This window comes from Alligator sinensis, unplaced genomic scaffold (assembly GCF_000455745.1).
Source record: "Alligator sinensis unplaced genomic scaffold, ASM45574v1 scaffold658_1, whole genome shotgun sequence".
Classification (NCBI taxonomy): Eukaryota; Metazoa; Chordata; order Crocodylia; family Alligatoridae; genus Alligator; species Alligator sinensis.
This window is the reverse complement of record NW_005842109.1, coordinates 1689327-1708071: the sequence shown is the minus strand read 5'-3', so window position 1 is coordinate 1708071 and position 18745 is coordinate 1689327. Positions and strand designations below refer to the sequence as shown.

At 42.5% G+C, this 18745-nt stretch overlaps 1 protein-coding gene across 6 annotated transcripts in view; it reads left to right on the top strand.

Moving 5' to 3' along the window:
* The window catches only part of RNGTT (RNA guanylyltransferase and 5'-phosphatase), a 361441-nt gene that overhangs the window by 639 nt on the left and 342057 nt on the right, over positions 1 to 18745 (top strand). For all 6 annotated transcript variants that reach the window (XR_003094276.1, XM_025205262.1, XM_025205261.1 and 3 more), the window contains exons 2-4: positions 11784 to 11887; positions 11990 to 12078; positions 18254 to 18329. Coding sequence is in view for 5 of the 6 variants with exons in the window: in XM_025205262.1 (XP_025061047.1) it covers positions 11784 to 11887; positions 11990 to 12078; positions 18254 to 18329 (269 nt within the window). In the remaining variant the exon portion in view is untranslated. The remainder of the gene's footprint in view (positions 1 to 11783; positions 11888 to 11989; positions 12079 to 18253; positions 18330 to 18745) is intronic.

Here is an 18745-nt window from a genome sequence, read left to right as displayed (position 1 = left end):
AGTGCTGGAGGTAGCGGCGTCGAGTGAAACAGTGGCCCAGGGTGGGGTGGCAGAATTCCAGGGTCCACTCTAGCACACGGTGCTGCAGCAGGTGGGGAGAAGCAATGGCGAGAAGGAGCGGGCAGGGGGCCGGGCAGCGTAAGCATGGAGCCTAGGCTGGTAGGGCCCGGGGCAGGGTAGCAGGAACCTGGGGTCTGTTCCGGCATGTGGTGCTGGAGCGGCCAGCGGGCAGGGAGGAGCAGCAGTGGTGGCGAGAAGGGGTGGCGGGGCATGAGCACGGGGCCCAGGCTGGCACCCAGGGCCAGGGCTACAGGAGTGCGGGGCCCGAGGCCAGGGCCAGTGCAAGCCAGTGCTCAAGGACGTGTGCAGTGTCCCCCGCCCCAGGCCACAGTGGAGCCAGGCCCGCAGAACCCCTCGTCCCTGGCCTGCAGCCCGTGACCTGTTCCACTCAGGTCACGAACTCACTCGTCGGAGCCCCACTGCTTGCTGTTAATCCCTGGGTGGGCAGGTCCCCAACTCAAGCCCCACAGGCAGGGCAGCTGGGGCTGCACTGGTGGTCTGTGGGTGCGGGCTGGCAGGGGCCATCACGGCAGTAGAACAATGAGGTCGGGAGGAGCCGATGCCTTCCCTGGTGGGGCCCACGCAGTGCCTTGCCGGGAATGGCAGGGCCAGGACTGCCAGGAGTGCAGGAACAAATTATATTTATTTACATTAAACCGCGTGGGAAAATGGGTTTTGCTTAACGCTGTTTCACTTGGCACTCAGTTTTTCCGGAACCAATTAAGAGCACTAGGTGGGAGTTGCTTGTACAGACTGATTGAAACAACTGTATTATCAAAAGATACCAATACAAGCTGTTAAGATGCACCTGTTGTATATGCATGACTAGTGATACAGGTGTAGCAAAATGATTCTGTTTGTTTTTTGTCTTTGCTTCATCCAGGCTCAGTTAAAGTGATTTTTAGCTAATTTGTATCTCCACAGGGTCATGCAGATGTCACTGTTAGTGTGTCACAGCTGCCCTGTATTTCCCGAGCAGCCACCCCGATCAACAGCTGCTTCTAAAGCAGCTAAATACACATTTGTCCATACTCACTAAAAACATGAGGGAGATTTGCTCTTGCCCAGTGATAAGAATTGGATTAGAAGGAATTCTAAATTCTTGCCCCTGTTCCAGGAACTGCTTATGTGTTTTGAATTAAAGTAATTGAGTAAAATGAATGAGCAGTAACTGGAATCCAGAACTCCTCTCTTCCAAGTGAGAGAAAGCTTTGGAAAATGGATTCTCCAGTAGTAAAGAGAATTTGTCATATACAGTTGTTAACTGACTCAAGTCCATTGAAAATTTGTACTCTGGATAACTGATTCACAGTTGATGCTTGGTTTCTGCCTGTCCGTACAGGCTTTCATGTCCATGTGGTTACCCCAGATATGCATGAGAAGTTTTGGGAGAAATTGATCATTCTGGGTGGGGGTTTTTTAAGTGGCAAAATGCTGTTCCTACTGTAGATACTTAGCCATAGTTATTAAAAGAAAACGATAAGATGCTTCCTGACTAGGACAAAGAAGAATTTTTTCATGTGACCAGTTAGTCCATAATGACTCACTGCAGGGTTTCTTGTCCTCTTTGGTGAAGTATTTTGTATCAGTTCCTGACAGGTGGGGAATTGGACTATATGGGAAAATTGGACCACTGTCTGAAATTGTATTGTAACTCCTTTCTTGCAATACTACATAATATTTCTCAATAACAGACTGGTGAAACAAGACATCCCCAAGAACAGTTCTTTGATGTATTGTGAGGCTGTTAATAGATGTGCCGACACAGCCATTTTAAAGCCTCTGTGGGCATGTGAGATAAATGGAGGATAGTATCAATAAAGTAGATGAAGATTGTAATGTTAACATAATGAAAGTGTTAGGTGACTAATATGCACAAGTAATGCTGTTTCTTTTGCGTTAGCAGCTCTGCATCAATGGTTTGCATTACAAACTTCACTGGCAAAGATCTTTACACTCAATAACAAGTTTCTCAACCATTTAAAATACACTTCCCCCTTAGTAGCATCATACGGAGTGAACTGGGCATGACTGACTGAAGATGCTGTGATTAGGTGAAATGATGCCATACCTGCTGGAACCAGCATTTACCATGATTAGACAAAAGAACCTGAGCTATGAAGGCACACGTTCAGCAACAATGGAGGCCATCCTTTATGGCTGGGCCCCCCCCCCCCCCCCCCCCCCCCCTTCGCCCAATGCCACTTCTGTCCCCTTCTCCTGCTTTTCAGAATCTGCTTCTCTGCTTTCTGTTCTGTCCTATTGCTCTGCTTTATGCTTCCTGGTCTGCTTTCTGCTGCTTGTTGTTTGCCATGCACACCACAGGCTGCCTCTGCCACTTGTGGCTCTCATGCCTCATGTTGACCATCCCAGTTCTAGAATATATTTCATACATGCTGAACTCTGGTGAGCTGGAGCAAAGGATGTAAAAGGTGTGTACATAAAACCCCTGTTTGAACAGCACCTGATTGTTTTTCTTATTCCTAAGGTACTAATGTTCCTAGTCGTGTTCATTGTCGCATGGTAATTTGTATTTGATTTTTCCCTTGCAACATTTAAAATTCCAGTACGTTGTAGGCATGCTACACCACAAGCTAACCATGCCAGCCAGCAGTGCACTCAAATGTGCTACACTGCTCTGCATGCTCTACTTCAGAGGCGGGCAGTTATTTTGGGTGGAGGGCCGCTTACCGAGTTTTGGCAAGCTGTCGAGGGCCACATGGGTAGACCTGCCCCCTTGACAGGTGCCCCGCTCCCCTGGTCGCCATCTTGGGACCAGAAGTCCCGTCCCCTAACTCCCAACTCTTGCCATCAGTAGTCCTTCCCCTTGCCTTGGTGGGCTGGATTTTGCCCACCCCTGTTCTACCTCCTGACGTAGAAATACTGTAGTTGTACTTGATGGTACTTCAGGGACAGGTAGCACTACTGATACAGGTGCTAGTACTTCAAGAGCTGCCAAAGTTCAAAGCTGTCATTTTGAAGTCAGGAATTTGACCTTTAGGCCTTCTGTGGCTCATCAGACCTCTTTAAATAATTGGACAGATCAGGCCTCTTGAAGTGCACGAGGCTCAAGGGTGTGATTGGAAGGACCAAAAGCCCTGCTTCAGCATACTTCAAGTGGTGCATAGGAGTTGGGGGCAGACTAGCTCTAGACAGTTGCTCCTAGGTTTCCTTTCACGCAGACCTCTTGATGCAACTCCTTCCCTTGCACAAGTAATTGGTGACAATCTGGATCCAGAGTTCATACCAGGACTCCCTGGCTTTTATGGTAGTTCAGCAAACAAATCAAAATCTTTGGGCTAGAGGCAAGTAAATTAAAATAATGAATTTTTGAGTCAACTGTGAGGAAACATTTAAACCTTCCTTGAGCTTAGTGTTTTGATAGTAAATCATTTTCTTATTGTCTATAAATCTTAGCCATAAAAACTCTCTTAATGGCATTTTAGAAGTTGTTGGAGATTATTGGCAGTTCTGACAAGAATTTTTGAGGCTTCTGATTTCTTGGAAGAAATGGGAGTCACTTTGGGATTTTGAGACCCAGGAATTCTTAAAATTCAAGTGGCGATGGACCTTTTTTTTTCCTTTCACTTCTGGGTAAGGATAAAGTGGAGCCTTTTGTATTATAGAGGTTGTTTGAACATCTTGTTTGTTTACCATGTGATAATTATCCAGTTGCCTCACTACATCTGGCTACGAGAGGTGTAAGCTCATTGACTTGCATTTCTGCTAAAATGGTCAGTTATGTAGCAGTTAAGTGGTATATAGTTTATCACCTTTAAAACACAATACACTTCAACAATTCACACTTCTCAGAGCTATTATTTTAAGTTGCCTGTAGCTGTTATTTCAAGTTTATCTTTATAATCCTAGCATCGGGCACCACTTAGCTTCAGGTGCAGACAGTCCGTTTGGAAAATGGCATTTAATTAAAATATGTTAACTAATTTACCTTTTTTTAATAGCTCTTTTTTTCCTTAGGATAGGAAAATCCTAGAAATGTTAAACTTAACTTTGTGCTTTAAACAAAAGCTTAAGTTCTGGAGTCCACCTATAGGAAATACAAAGGAGGTCAGTAAAGTGGCTGCATAATCTCAGAGCTGATTGGCAAAATGGGAGAACTTTTCAAGCGTGTGTGTGTTGGTCATCAAAAAAGTAAAGCTGCAGAAATGATATGTAATATAGGAATTATAAGGTGGGTTGAACTGAGAAGGGAACAGTCAGGCTGGTGGGAGGTTACTAGTGGAGTCTCTAAAGGGTTCATCTTGGAACAGATTTATTTTTTGTGCCAAAGTCATTAATGAAAATATTGAAAAAGTGCTGCTGAAACTTACGGATGACACAGTGTTTGGACCTCTTTTCTATACAGGGGAGACTTGGATTGTTATGCAGAAGTGACTAGATAACCTTGAGGACTAGACTAATAGAAATGGGATGAAATTCAGCATGAGGTCATACACTCAAAGGACTAAGAGTCAAAGTTCTTGTTGCATGCTTGGGGCTTGCTAAGTGAGAAGAAAGACTTTGTGTATTAGATCACAGGGTGACTAGGAAGCAACAATGTGGGATGGCTGGGGAAAAAGGCCAATGCCAATTCTCGAATGTTTTGGCTAAGGTGAGGAGGTGCTAATGTCACTGTAGAAGACCTTGTGGAGATTACTACACATAGGTCCAGTCACTCATGTTTTTGAAAGATAAACTCTGGCTGGAATGAGTTCAGAGAAGGGCTACTAAAATGATCAGGGGAATGGAGAGCCTATATTGTAAGAGGAGATTAAAAGAGGTTTGCTTGTTTAACCTTGTAAAACAAATGCTGAGAGAGGATGTGATTGCTGTCTATAAATCCATCTGGGCCAAACCCCAGGGAGGGGGAATAGCTACATCAACAAAAGGGTAGTGTTAGCACAAGAACAAATGGACATGCTCTCACCACAAATAAGTTTTTAAAGCTGGAAATTAATAGGTTTGTAACCCTTAGTGAAGTTTTGGAACACCCTTCTGATAGGAGTGGTTTGAAGGCAAGAAACTTGGCTAGTTTCAAGACTGAGGTAGATTACTGTGTTGAGAAAATATGATGTCATGTCCTGGTAGCATTAGGGTACTATTATTGATGACCTATAGGGTCTCTTCTAGTTCTGTATTTCTATTTTTATAATGAAACCTACAAATTTTAAAAATTTTACCGAGGAATGATCAAATTCAGCTATTAAATTGCTTATTCTCCAAATGTTCTTCATTTGAAATTTTTGTGTTTAGCACTTAACCGTGGTAATAGTGTCCTTTTAATAGAGAATTGGGTTTGAACCAAGTGTTTGTAGCATAAGTATTTACTGAAAAAATGCACAGAGTTCAGGTTTCATAAAAAATAAATATTGTTATACACACTGAAGTAAGACAGCACTTTTCAGGGTTCAGTTTCAAATGTAAAACACACGAAGGCTGAGGAAAAAGTGCAGGAAATTAAACTGTTCTTGTTTTGTACTAGATGGCCAACTCAGCAGAACTGTTGTTGCTTCATGATCCCGCTGTGTTACCTGAGTTGTAAATGAAGTCTTCTATGCAAGTGTATGTGCATATATGAATTATATATAACTAAGCAGGCAAAAGTCCAGATCCTTCCCTGCAAAGGACTTGGATATGCAAAGAGAATAAATAGCAGTCAGGTAACTGTAGCTCTTTTTGTCATATTTGTTTGTATGCCTGCTTATGGGATTGTTGCTCTTGATGTTGAGCTTTGGAATTTTTTGAAGACTAGATACCTCAGAGATGCATTTGAGAGTAGAGAAAGTGAGGAGTTGCTCAGTCACTTTCCAGCTTATTCTAGTTTTTCAAACCACAGTGAACTTAAGGCAATGTAGTGTCCTTGGTGCTTCTCTTAGTTATGTTTTCTTTTCTTTCCCCTTCAGCCCTTTTTGGAGTTGTATTTCTGTTCTTTGACAGAATATAGGTACCCCTAGTGCAAATCAGATGGTTCCCTTGCTTAGGCACGAGTGATTAGGGAGGCTTTTCATGCTTGGGTAAATAAATCAACTAGTCTTTAATACGTACATCAATTTGGATAGCATTTTGCCTGAGAAAAAAATCTGCCTGGTGTAAATGATATCCCAGGATCTTATCCAGTCCATTGACAAAATTCCTAGATCTAGATCTTTGTGGATTGACCTTGTGGTGCTGCTTACTTGGGTGAACAAGGGGTGGCTTGGTGCCCACTAGAAGTGGGACAAAAGTGTTCAGATCCATCTACGATTGTATCATTCAATACAGTCTAGTACTGTAACTCTGAGCCAATGGCTTAGAGCAATTTTGAGCCCAACATAAGTGTTATTAAGGTCCTTACTGCTAAGGATCTCTAGTTGAAGTGGGTCCCTGCCCAAATCAAGTGACCACTGAATCCAGAGATTCATAAGAGTTAGAGTAGTTTGGTGGTGGTGGTGGTGGTCTAGCACCCCTGGCTTGGGTGAATGGCTTGTCAAAATGGTTTAGTGCCTCATAAAGCAATGGGCAGGTCTCCTCCAGGCTTGCCTGGCCTTGCTGACTTCATTGTTGGTCCTGTTTCTCTGTCTCCTAGAGAACTGTCTGCTGACGGCCAGATCGGTGAAGTTGTCCATGTTTCCTGGCTGGAATTCTATGAAATGCTGTGATTCTGCCCCCAGCCGCCTTCTCAGTAGTACTAGCACTGCTTACAGTTTTATCTGTTCTATGATAGGGCATATCTGTTCATGGGGAAAGAGGGATCTTAAGGGACATCTCTGAATTTCAAAACCCTTTGGCATTGATGCTTTCTGAAGATCTTTTTCTGGGTCTTGAGCTAGGTGGATCTACCTCATAGGGCCCAGTTGGTGCCACACCACTTATAATTTCTGGAAATCACTAAAACTCTTAATTTTGTCATTTCTACATTTCTACCTAGGCTCCAAAAAAGGTTTGATGTGTTGGCTGAGAGAGTCCCCAAATAGCTTTTATTTACTGTGTTGCATGATCAGTGGATTTGCATGCTTTTCCTGCTTGAGCAGTGTGGGGTGGGGGAAGAGTGCAAGCTGCTAGTGGAACCACGATGGTGTCTTGGCAGTAGAGGTTTTGTTGTGGTCATATAGAATTTCCCTGTGCTGCCTCTTTGATACCCAAACCTGCTTTATGCGAGTAACTGATGACTGATGGGCTCTCATCCTTTATTTGGATGTGATTGACAGCCTGTTGTGTCTGTCGGTGTTCTTTGTTTTAGCCTTTCCCAGACTTCACCAGCTGTTATCCCTAGTCAGATGCTGGAAAAGCACTTGTAAGTTCTGGAATTTTTGGCTGGTGGCACCAGTTATTTGCTCTTGTTGTGTAGTAGTGTTCTTTATTTCAGATGAGAATTACTACCTGAAAGATTGTTTTATGTTCTCATAGAGCAAATTCCTGTTTTATTACGTCTGTCCTAAAAGGAGGCCTCTTCCTGATCACTGGTAAGACAGACATCTCTATAGGATGACTCTCCAGCAACATGTTTGGGGTGAAAAAGAAACCTGTTTTCCTTAACACAGGGAGGGGGGGGATAGGTATTAAGGTATTTTTAAATGTCTCTGCTTTCAGTCCACAGTAGTGTATACATGTGATTCTTGTCTGTGCAAAGCTCCGAGGATATGTTCATCTGTACCTAAAATGAGTGAGTCCTGAGACCCAAAAATGTTATAATTTCCATATGAAGGGCAGGTTTGCTACCAGCTTGAGTATAACATACTGTCCTTTTTTTTTTATGCTTCTTGAGCCACTTTTATGTTTTGACTAATTTTTAAGATGGCATAATGCAGAAAACATACTGCTTTAGGAGTTCCCTTCTCATTTCTCTTACGACCTATATCAATGATTCTCAAGAAGGGTGCTGTGACATACTTTTAAGGGTGCCACACAGTATTAGCCCTGTTAGGTGCGCGGACTTCTACACATGATTCACAAGGTAAATCTATCCATAGTGTCAGAAACCTTCTGATCTGTTGTGGTCTTTGAGTTCTTTGCACTGGAAGAACTACTTCATTATTTTTCCATAATCAAAAAGAGTGAAAGGGACGAGCTGGCTTTTTTTCAAGGTGTGCCTTAAATGTAAAAAGGTTGAGAGCCACTTATCTATGGTAATAGTCCCAGATGGTGGGCTGTGATGCTCACTTTTGTTTAATTCAGGCGAAATAGATTGCAATAATTTCTAATACTTTCTTGACTTGTCATCCAGAGCTGATGCTAATTTCAGCAGTTCATCAAGCATTTTTCACCTTCTGTAGGTTGTACAGGTTTTAGTCTTCCATAAATGGGAATGTGTAGAGATAAGTCCAATAAGAAAGGGTGTGCAACTATGCACTACCTGGTTTGAGTGATTGCATATTTAGATTCCTCATCTGGCTTCTCCACTTGTATGGAATCTTGGGTAAATAAGATTCTGAATGAAGGAAAGAAACAATGGGTGGTTGGTTGGTGGGTTTTTTTCCCCTTTCTTCCTTTCGCTACCTTACAATTTCATTAAGGGGAGGACTGGGGAAATTGGGAGGAGGTCTTGAGTGGAGTTCCCCAGGGCTTTGTCCTGAGTCTGGTATTGTTTTAATGTCTTTATTAATGATTTGGACAACAAGACTGAGTGCATATTTAGCACACTTTAGATCAGGGGTGAGCAACTATTTTGGCTGGAGGGCCAGGAGTTTTACTGACCTGTTGCAGGCCAGGTCAACATCCCCTCCCTTCCCCTCTACCCCAGCCACAGCTCACCAAAACTCCCTAAGTGGCCCCTGTGTGCAGCTGGCCATAGGTGGGTGAGGATAGGGCCAGGGCTGGGATTAGGATCCCGGGGCTATGACAGTGGGGGGCCGGGACGGCCGTGATCTGCTGCCTGCACGGCCCTGTGATGGACATAGGTTTCACAAGCAGGGGCATGCAGGAAGTGGCTCGTGGCTCTGTCCTGGGCCCTGACCCCATGCTGTCACTGCCCAGTGATCCTAGGGTCTCTATGGAGACTAGCTGGGACCTGCATGGGGAGTGGGATAGACAGGTGGAGCTGGGTCCAGGATCTTGGAGCGGTGACAGTGCAGAGCCAGGGCCTGCTGCAGAGCCACGATTGGCTCCCTGCTTGCTCCTGCCCACAGAACCTGTGCTTGTTGCAGGGGCGTGCAAGCATCATATCACAGCTCTGCCCTAGGCCCTGGCCCTATGCTGTCACCGCATCATGATCCCAATCCCTGGCCCTGCCTGCCTGTCCTGCTTCTGCTCCTGGATGATGCTTCCTGCCTGCCTGCAGCCCCATCCCAGCCACCCAGCTGCATGGTAGTATCTGCTGGAAGGAGCCACTGCTGGGGCTGTGGGAAAATGGAGTCTGGCTGCTGCGCCATCCTCGCTCCGCTATGCGCCCACGGGTGGCGGGACTGGATGCACATGTCATGGCTGTCCCCCCATGCCAGGGCCAGGTGGGGCCAAGGGACCCACTGTGGGCCAGACTAAATGCCTTTGTGGGCTGGGTTTTGGCTGCGGGTTGAATTTTGCCCACCCCAACTTTAGATGATGCAAAGTTGGATGAAATTGCAGACACTCTGGAGAGTAGGACTTGGTTTCAGAATGACCTGGATAGACTGGAGAAATAGTCCAGAGTCAGTTTAAGTGCAAAGTCCTGCTTTTGAGATGAAATAATTGCCAGTACAAATACAGACTGGGGAATGATTGGCTAGGTTGCAGTACTGCAGAAAAGGACTTGGGGGTTACAGTATAGCAGGGTGGGCAAAATATGGTCTGTGGGTCGGATTTGGCTAGCCAACAGGTTTGGTCCAGCCAGGTGGGTGGCCGCGAACTAACCGGATCTGGCTCCTGGGTGGCCAGTGGCTCCAGCCGCTGTGTGACCCCAGGCGGGCAGGAGAGTAACAGTACTTCCACCTAGCAGCATCAGGCATCAGCTCTGGACCGGGATGGGGCTTCCGCTGCAGTGGGCAGGTGGCAGCATCAGTTGTGGATGCTGCCAGTAGGTTCAGGAGCCCAGTTGGAGAACCTGCCAGCAGCATCCATAGGTGACGCTGCCACTGCCACCCTCCCAGTGTGGAGGAAGCTCCCACCCAGAGGCAGGGTTCACAGCTGGTGCTTCTGGCAGGTTCCTGGTCGGGGCTCTAGGCGGGAGCTTCCACTGCACAGGGAGGGTGGCAGCTGGAGGTTGTGTGTCCAGGCTTCTGAAACTATTGGAAGAGTCTACAGCTGCCACTGCAGCCTGCCCTCTGTGGTGAACTACAGCTCTGGCAGGTTCTGGAAGGAAGGGTAGAGGAGGGAGAGAGATGGATGTGGCCCTCAACAGGTCCCCAAAACTCATTAAGTGGCTCTTCAGTTGAAATAATTTCCCACCCTTGCAGTAGACCATAGGCGAAATATGAACCAAATGTATGCACTTGTTGCAAAAAAGACTACTGGCATATTGGATTGTGTTCACTGCAGTCTCTCTTGCAAATCAAGTGATTCTTCCCCTCTCTTCAGTGCAGGCGAGACCATATTCAGAGTACTTGGTTCAGTTTTGGGCCCCATGCTTCAAGGATGGGGACAGACTGGAAAGAATATATTGGAGAGGAGTAAAAATGGTTAGAGGCCTGAGAAGCATGACCAACAAAGAAAGGCTGAAACAAGTAGGGTTATTTAGTCTGGAGAGGAGAAGACTGAGGGAGTATTTGGTAACAGTTCAAATACCTGAAGAGCAGTTACCCAGAGGGTAGAGATGGGCTTTTCTCTGTGGCTGTAGGGAACATGACTTGGAGCAATGGCCTTGAATTGCAGCAGGGTAAACTTAGGTTGGAGATTAGGAGGAACTGGCTGACTGTGAGGATGGTCAGACATTGGAACAGGCTATGTAGAGAAGTTGTGGAATCTCCATCCTTGGAAGTTTTCAAGAGCAGGTTAGACAGATGCTTGGCTGGGATGGTTTAATTATGGGTGATCCTTCCTTGAGCAGGGGGCTGGACTGGGATGACCTCATGAGGTCCCTTCCAGTCCTGTTTCCCTATGGTGCTGGGGGAAGGCTGAGTAACCTGGAAATTTGCCACTCTCTTTGTAGCTGGTTAGCAGTGGCATTTGTTCCACAAGTGTGAATGTGCATAGGTGGCGGTCTTCAAGAGCCACTGTGGTTTTTATAGATAACAGGCTGTTCTTTTTTGAGTAAATAGGTTATAACAGGATTTGTGGCAAAGGATTCTTGATACTGAGCTGACCTAATTCTCATCAGTAAAACTCTTCTAAGCATTGTCAGAGGGGAGGGAAGCTTTTAAGGCTGGGAGCTTCTTTCTCCTTTCCTTTGACCATACTCCACAATAATGTTCTGCTATGGCTCAGGTAGTATGCGAGAGAGAGAGCAGCCTGATTCCAATGCAGAAAGGCTGTAAGAGGCCAGCTGAGCTTGTGGGTAATGATTTGGGAATAGATTAGGGCAAGGAGCTGCTTTAATTAAAGCACTGCCTCCCCATTCCCAGAGCATGTGTAAAAGTGCCCTTCATGTCTGTCCACGCCTGTTGTGATTCATTTTTGTAGGGCTTGAAATTCTGCATCACTTGGTGTTACAAATGTAATGTCTGTCCATGATCATGGATTTTTCTGGAAAGAAACAATATTGAAAAATTGCTTATCAACCTTAGCATGAAATCAGTTTTATTTTGAACGTTACTATAGCTAACTGTAATAATTTTAGTTGTTGATTTTTGAAAGAAATGTAATTTATTTTTTTTTCTTTCCCGTTTTTTTTAAAGGTCAAAATGGGTTTGTTGGTAGACTTGACAAACACCACTAGATTCTATGATAGAAATGATATAGAGAAAGAAGGGATCAAATACATAAAACTTCAGTGTAAAGGGTAAGCTTATTGCAACTGTATTAATATTTTACTTTTAAGTGAAAAGACTACTGAAATTAGTTTTCCTTTTGTTTTGTTCTTAACTTTTTCTCATGTTTTCAGGCATGAAGAATGCCCTACACCTGAGAACACAAAAACATTTATCCGCGTATGTGAGCATTTCAGTGAAAAGAACCCTTCAGAGCTTATAGGTGTGTATTTACCTTCTTTATTTTCATTAAATTTTGCTTCTTCATTGTCTTTTTTTCTGTTATCAGGTTTGGCTAATCTCCATGGTTCCAGGTAAGAACTAAATAAATTTCTATACCACAGTATTTGTGCGTATGGCTTTAGTGTAATGATGGCCTAAAGTACACTCTTACTAAAGTACACAGATACTAGTCTCATATGGCTGTATATATTAGAATTTAGAAGTAATTAGCTACCTTACCCAGACATGTATACAACTGCTTAAGTTGTCCATAGATTCTCCAGTTGTCCATGTTTGGAGTTTTCCTTAACTTCCATGGAAGCAAGTGAGTAATTAGGGCAAGGACTGTTATTTCTGGCCCTAAACCTCCTGTGGCATTTAATAAACAAGAAGTGCTATAGTGTTTAAGGCCATGGTGGGATTTATAAAGATCCTCTCAGAATTCATGGATTGTAAGGGGCTGGAAGGGACCTTGCAAGATCATCAGGTCCAGCCTCCTTGCAGTAGGCAGGAAAGACAACTGGGGTATAGATTCATAGATTGTAAGATTCAGAAGCAACTAACAGCACCGTTCGTGTTACAGTACAGATTTGGTCCCTTCAATGGTTTCTCGGGTTATTTCAGTTGTCAAGGGACAGTTGCACAGCTCCTGCTGCCAGCCTCCCTAGAACATTTGCAGTGCAAATGGAGATTGCTTCTGTCTCCAATACATGCTGCTGCCTTTCCTCTCTTTTCCTCCCAGTCCCATTACCAGGTCACCAGATACTTTTCTATTCCCTTCTCAGCCAATGTTTTGATCTACATTTGGAAAGGGAGAGGAAAGAGGCTGTACAAAACAAGGGAGCAAATATTTATGTTTACGGGAAAAGAATCTGTTTCGAGGACAGGAGCGACAGAGCACGGAGGCCGGGTCTCCATTCATCTGCCTGAGCTCTTTTCCTTTTGGATTCTTTATTTTACCCACGATGTGGAGAGCAATGCCTGCTCTGCAAGCTGGAGTTGGCTGAGTAGCTTTCTTGGCTGAGCAAACTCCAGTTCCTCTGGGAAAGGTTAATTTTAGGTCTTCCAGTTTGTTCCCTAAATTCATTTAGGCATTATTACTAATGTTTTGATTCAGCAGTTGAATTCTCTTGATGTACTGGGCTGTAAACTGTTAATAGAAACTTGATTGGTTTTCTTTTGAGACGTCTACAAAACAGCCATATGAACGTTGTCAGTTTAGCTTTTTCCAAAAGTAGTGGCTTTTAATTTTGCTCTAAATAATCGTGTTTTTAATTTTTACATATGAACATTTATGTACACATCTCCAGTTTTTCAAAAATAAAACCTGTTACAAGTAAATATTAATGGCCCGCCCTGAAAACAACACAACCTGTGTTCCAACAGTTAAGCTGGGTTTTGTTTGAAGTATCATCATCACTAAAATTTTCCAGGCTAAACTAAGCCCAGAGAGTCTGCAGCTAGGTAGTTGCCTTTAGTGGGGTTTTTATACATGTAACTTAAAGGATCTTGGCAAATAATAGAGCTTATACAGATATAAGAATAGCATACAGCTCTTTTTATCACTGCTTGGTATACATAATTCTGACCTAAGAACATTCTGTTTTTATCTAATTCTTTTTTAGAACACAAATGTACTAAAGTATGGTTTTGGGGGAGATGTGAATTAGTTTTACTGGATTTTGACTTGGGTTTACATGATGGCTTATCAAAACAAAGCTTTTGTATTCTGGTACAAAAAATGACACTTTAAAATGAGACTGCCCACCCTTAACATGGTTGTAGAGGTGCATTTGTATTTATGTAGCTTATCCCCGTAAACGTATAACACTGCAGTAACTGTACATAAATCCACCTGAAGGATCACAGTCACATTAAGCCATATTGAAGATGCATTTCTTATTTTATTTGGGAATTGTTTATTTGTGAGAGGATTTTTCAATTTAGGAGGATGACCCCTTTTTCTTTGCTTGGGGGAGAGAGTCTTAAAACTCTTGTTGTAATCTGGGTATATGGTATGGAAAAACAAAGGGATTAGAAGCAAATTGAATTAACGGTCAAAGTGAAAGCTTGCAGTTGCATTAAATTATCTCCCATGGAACAGGGGTTTGTAGGGTTTTTGCGGGTGTTTCACATATTTAAAAGAAACATTTTTTAAAGGTTATAAATGGAAGGTATTCTCAAATTATTTGTCATTATTTGGAATATGTTGAATCAGCCAGCCATAGCATCTTAATGTTGCGAATTATTGTTCAGGGTCAGTAGTTTACGTGGAAAATAGATACCATTACGATGTGCTTGAAATAGAAAACTCATTTAATTGGCACTTTTAACTTTTTAAATGTCATTTACTATGTTGGCCCACTAACTTCTGACAATTGGATACAGGGAATACAGATTACTCTGCATCTTTCATTGATGCTGCGTGAAGTGAGACATGAAATTGAGGTTATTTGCCAAGGTGGCTTTTGTTTCATTTCCTTTACTTAAATATCTTGGAAAGGAATGTCTTACTTGGGGGATTTAATTAATACAGTCCTTGATTTTTTTTTTTTTTTCAGTTGAGAGCTTCCTTCCCTCAAGTTCTAGACAGATGATGTTAAAAGAAAAAGAAACCTCATGGTTTAGAAGCAGAAGGAATGCTTGTGTGCTGAGGTAGTGATATTTGAAGAGGACAGTTAAGCATCCTTTGTTTCTGTTCATCTCACAAATACCTGACCAAACCAATGCTATATGCTGTGAGGAGGATGAGAAACTAAACTAGTTCAAGGGTGTTCAACCTCTGGCCTGCAGAGGCATAGCATTCATCCCATGGGGGTCCCCATGGATCTGGAAATTTGGTGGCAGGTGGCATTACTGTCACCCTCCCCTGCTGCCAAATTCCCAAGTCCCCCCTGTGACTGACTTGGAGCTGGGCCATGGTTCCCTCCTCACCAGTGCGGCTGGTTTAGGGCTGGGCCATGCCCCTTCACCTCCCCTTCCTCCCTGCACTGCCAGTTTAGGGCCGGGCCATTCACTCTCACCCACCATGGGGCCAGGTTGGAGCCAAGCTGCATCTCCTTCCTCCTGAGGCTGGTTCTGGGCTGAGCCATGCCCCTTTTGTCGTGTCCCTCCCCACCCCCCCAACGGGGCCAGGTTGGGGCGGAGGCACACCCTCTTCTCCCTATTCCACTGGATTGGGGCCGGGTTGCTTCTGCCCCTTTCTGGGAGCTGAAATGGGAAGACTGGATGGACTGGGCACTGCCCATCTGGCCTGCTAGAGAAAAAGGTTGGGCCCCCCCTGAACTAGTTTGATGTAGCCAGTGGAAGTCGGAGAATAGTGATCATCTGAGTTGCAGAAGAAAGGAAAGGAAATAAATGGGAGAAATTTGTAGTTCTTTCTAATGTAATTTTTATATGAGAAACATGCTCTGGCTTCAGCTGTGAGGGAGAGGACACCTTTTAAGTTCTAGTCAGGGCAGCCACACATACTCCTCCGATTACTTGGGCAGTAGTTGGCTTAACACAAGGTAGTTGAATGTTCTACCCATACTTGATGATAGAATGGATAATGAGTTTTTAGTCTGGCCTTCCGAAAGGGAGTAAAAGTTTTGTGTCTGTCTAATCGGGTAGCATTTTAAGTTTTGATAAATGAAATAGGTAGCAATTTTCTACTATTTCCCAGCTAGAAAGTCTAATGTAGGCAGTCCTCAGACTTAGGACACAATTGGTTCCTGAAAACAGCGTCTTAAGTTGAAACATTGTAACTCGGAACCGATTTTTCTCATAGGAAAAATGTTTTAAATGGGGGATTGGTTCCTAAACCAAGGCCCAATACCCTGTTTTCACCAAAAATAATCCAGAATTTTGTACTCAATTAATTATAGATAAGTAATATAGCTACATTAACATATTTATGTTGTAAATAGCAATCATATTGATTTGGAAGGACTTCTTTGAGGTGACTTTGCTGGACTTTTTGAAGGGCTCTTGGTTGGACTTTTTGAAGGGTTCTTGGCTGGATTCTTCTCAGGCGTCTTGTCTGCAGGTTTTTCTGGAGTCTTGTCTGCTTTCTTAAAGAAAGTGTCCAAGGAAGTTTGGATATATGTTCTCCAGGGAGATGGGTGACACAGCGACTTGTTCGCTGTCATGGCGTCACATCAGATCAAGTGTTGTGAAGTCGAAACTGGCATCAGAAAGTTGGAACAGGGTGTCAATTTAGAAGCATTGCAACTCTAAGCGTTGTAAGTTGAGGACTGCCTGTAGTTATAAGCGGTAGAAAAAAACAGTTAGATCATCTTTCTACCCTTTCAAATAAATACTTGCTGCCTATGTTATATTCTTGAGTTCTTAATCAGTGTCCTTTTTAAATGAGTTGGACAGCATTTTACAGTTCAAACGTATCTCACTGTTCAGAAGCTTTCCCCAGATGCATATTTTTCCGTTCTGCTAAGGGTGTTGCTTTTGTTTGTCATTAAATGTGTTATGCTCTAGTTGTAAGCTTTTCTATTTTAGCAGTAGGAATCAAGTTTTGCCGGATCACGTTCCTTTCATGAGCTATATACTGGAACTTGGGAGAGATCTGCTCCTGTTGAAAGAACCCGAGATAAATAGTTGGGAGGGGTGAGGGTGGAGAAATTTGGATCCGACTCGTACACACAGAGAAAAGGATAGGAGCAGTGATGTCTGGGAAAGCTGCATGGCCTCAAATCCCAACCCTTTGCAATCTTTTGCAACACATTTCTTTTACTGTGACACAGGGATACAATCTTTAACTTCTTGATGCCAGTAGCTATTGCAGACCCCATTGCCACCAACTGTGTGTAAATCAAGAAAATGTAACTTTTGGTGTCAATAGAACAGAAATATAAAATGACGAATTGAATGAAAGCATGTGTAATTTTTCTTAACCTACACAAGAGTTGGATTGGAAACTTGATTTTTTTTTTTTTTTTTTTTTTTTAGTACAAAATTACAAGTCTAAAGTAATCCTACTAACTTTGAGGAAATTCAATGCGAAGATCTTGTAAGAGAAGTAAACTGTGATGTCAGGAGCTGAAAATCATTGTGGTCTGAAATAAGTTAGAGTTTGTTAGTAAGGGTTAGTAGGGGAAACATGAAGACGCCCAAGAAATGCAAAAGAGAAGCTTTTCCTTTTTTTTTAATTACTGAAAATCTTTTGTTTAAATTAAGTATCTTTCAGTTTATAGCAGGTTACTGGCTTGCATGATACATGCCAATAATGAGCGAATTAGCTTAAACACTCATTGACCAATGATAACGATTTTGCTTGTAGTATGAAGGCAGGTAGTAATGTACATTGTTGAAACAATGCTATTTTTGTTTATTCAAAGAATGGTGAATCCCAGAGTATCTTGTGCTATAGAAGATAAATAACTATTTACGTTTTGATCAGATAGACTCCAAATGAATCTCTATTCAATTTTTAACTTCTGAATTTGGTTGAGAAGATGGAAATTTATGTAAGCACTACTGATGTGGATGAGATTTTTTTTTAATTTTGTATTGATATTCAGAATATTAACAACCAGAATAATTTGGGTTGGTATTAAATACTTAAACAAATACTGTGATATTTGTCACTTTTTATTAAAGTCCAAGGCGACAGGGTGGCAGTTTGAGCAAGATATTAAATCCTCTTTAAAGAATTGTTACAGCAGCAAGAGATGGTCTTCCCTTCAGATCTGGTTATTTGCCACTGGGCGGTGCTGTTACCTTAGGAATAAGGGAAATATACAAGCATTTGGTTTTTCCCCCTTCACTGGAGACAGCTCAATAAAATAGAGGCTGAAGAATAAAGTTAATAATTTAACCTTTTGCTCTTTTCAAATGGGAAAGGTAAGTGGTTCCAAGTGATTTATGGTATTTATTCTATGGGTTTCTTTTCATAGAAGCTTCTTTCAAAATTAAAATTAGCAAAATGTAGCCTTAAGTACCCAGTAACAAGTTAATAGCCATTTTGAAATAGAATTGAGGTTTATTGATATAGCTTTCATGTTTTGAATCTGGGGTAATCTTGATTATTTTTTTAAATCTGAACAGTATTTTTTTTTTAATTTTCTCAGTTGGAATGGGTGTGAGCCCTTGATGGTGATGGTTAAATATAGAATGAGTCAAGAATTCACATGAGGCATTGTTTAAATAATTTAAAATTATTTTATGTGCTTGTTTTCTAGGTGTTCATTGTACACATGGTTTCAATCGAACTGGTTTTCTGATCTGTGCCTTTTTGGTTGAGAAGTTGGATTGGAGGTAATTTTGTACATTTAATTAGTTTTTGGGCATACGAAGAGGGAGTTCATTGCTTATGCTTTTCTGTAATGTATATCATTTTCATGATTTGGTTACTGGTTCCTGTGTATTTCTGCCTTGTCTGCTTAAGGGTTTAATTTTTATAAAGAATGTTTTATTGTAATATTGAATCTACAAATGTAGACTTTTTTTCTTTAATATCTGACAAAATGTTGGTCTTATCTGTGTCTTTCTGTAGATGATGCCAGGAAAGTATTAGTTTTGAACAGGCCACATAGATTAACAATATTCCTATAAAAATCTCTTTAAGTTTTAGTCTGTTTCAGTTAAGTTTGAAGTATGTAGTCAAGTCTGCAGTGGTTAGCCTCTTTCAGATGTATTTAGGTTTTCATGCATGTATAAGTGTTGCATTCTCT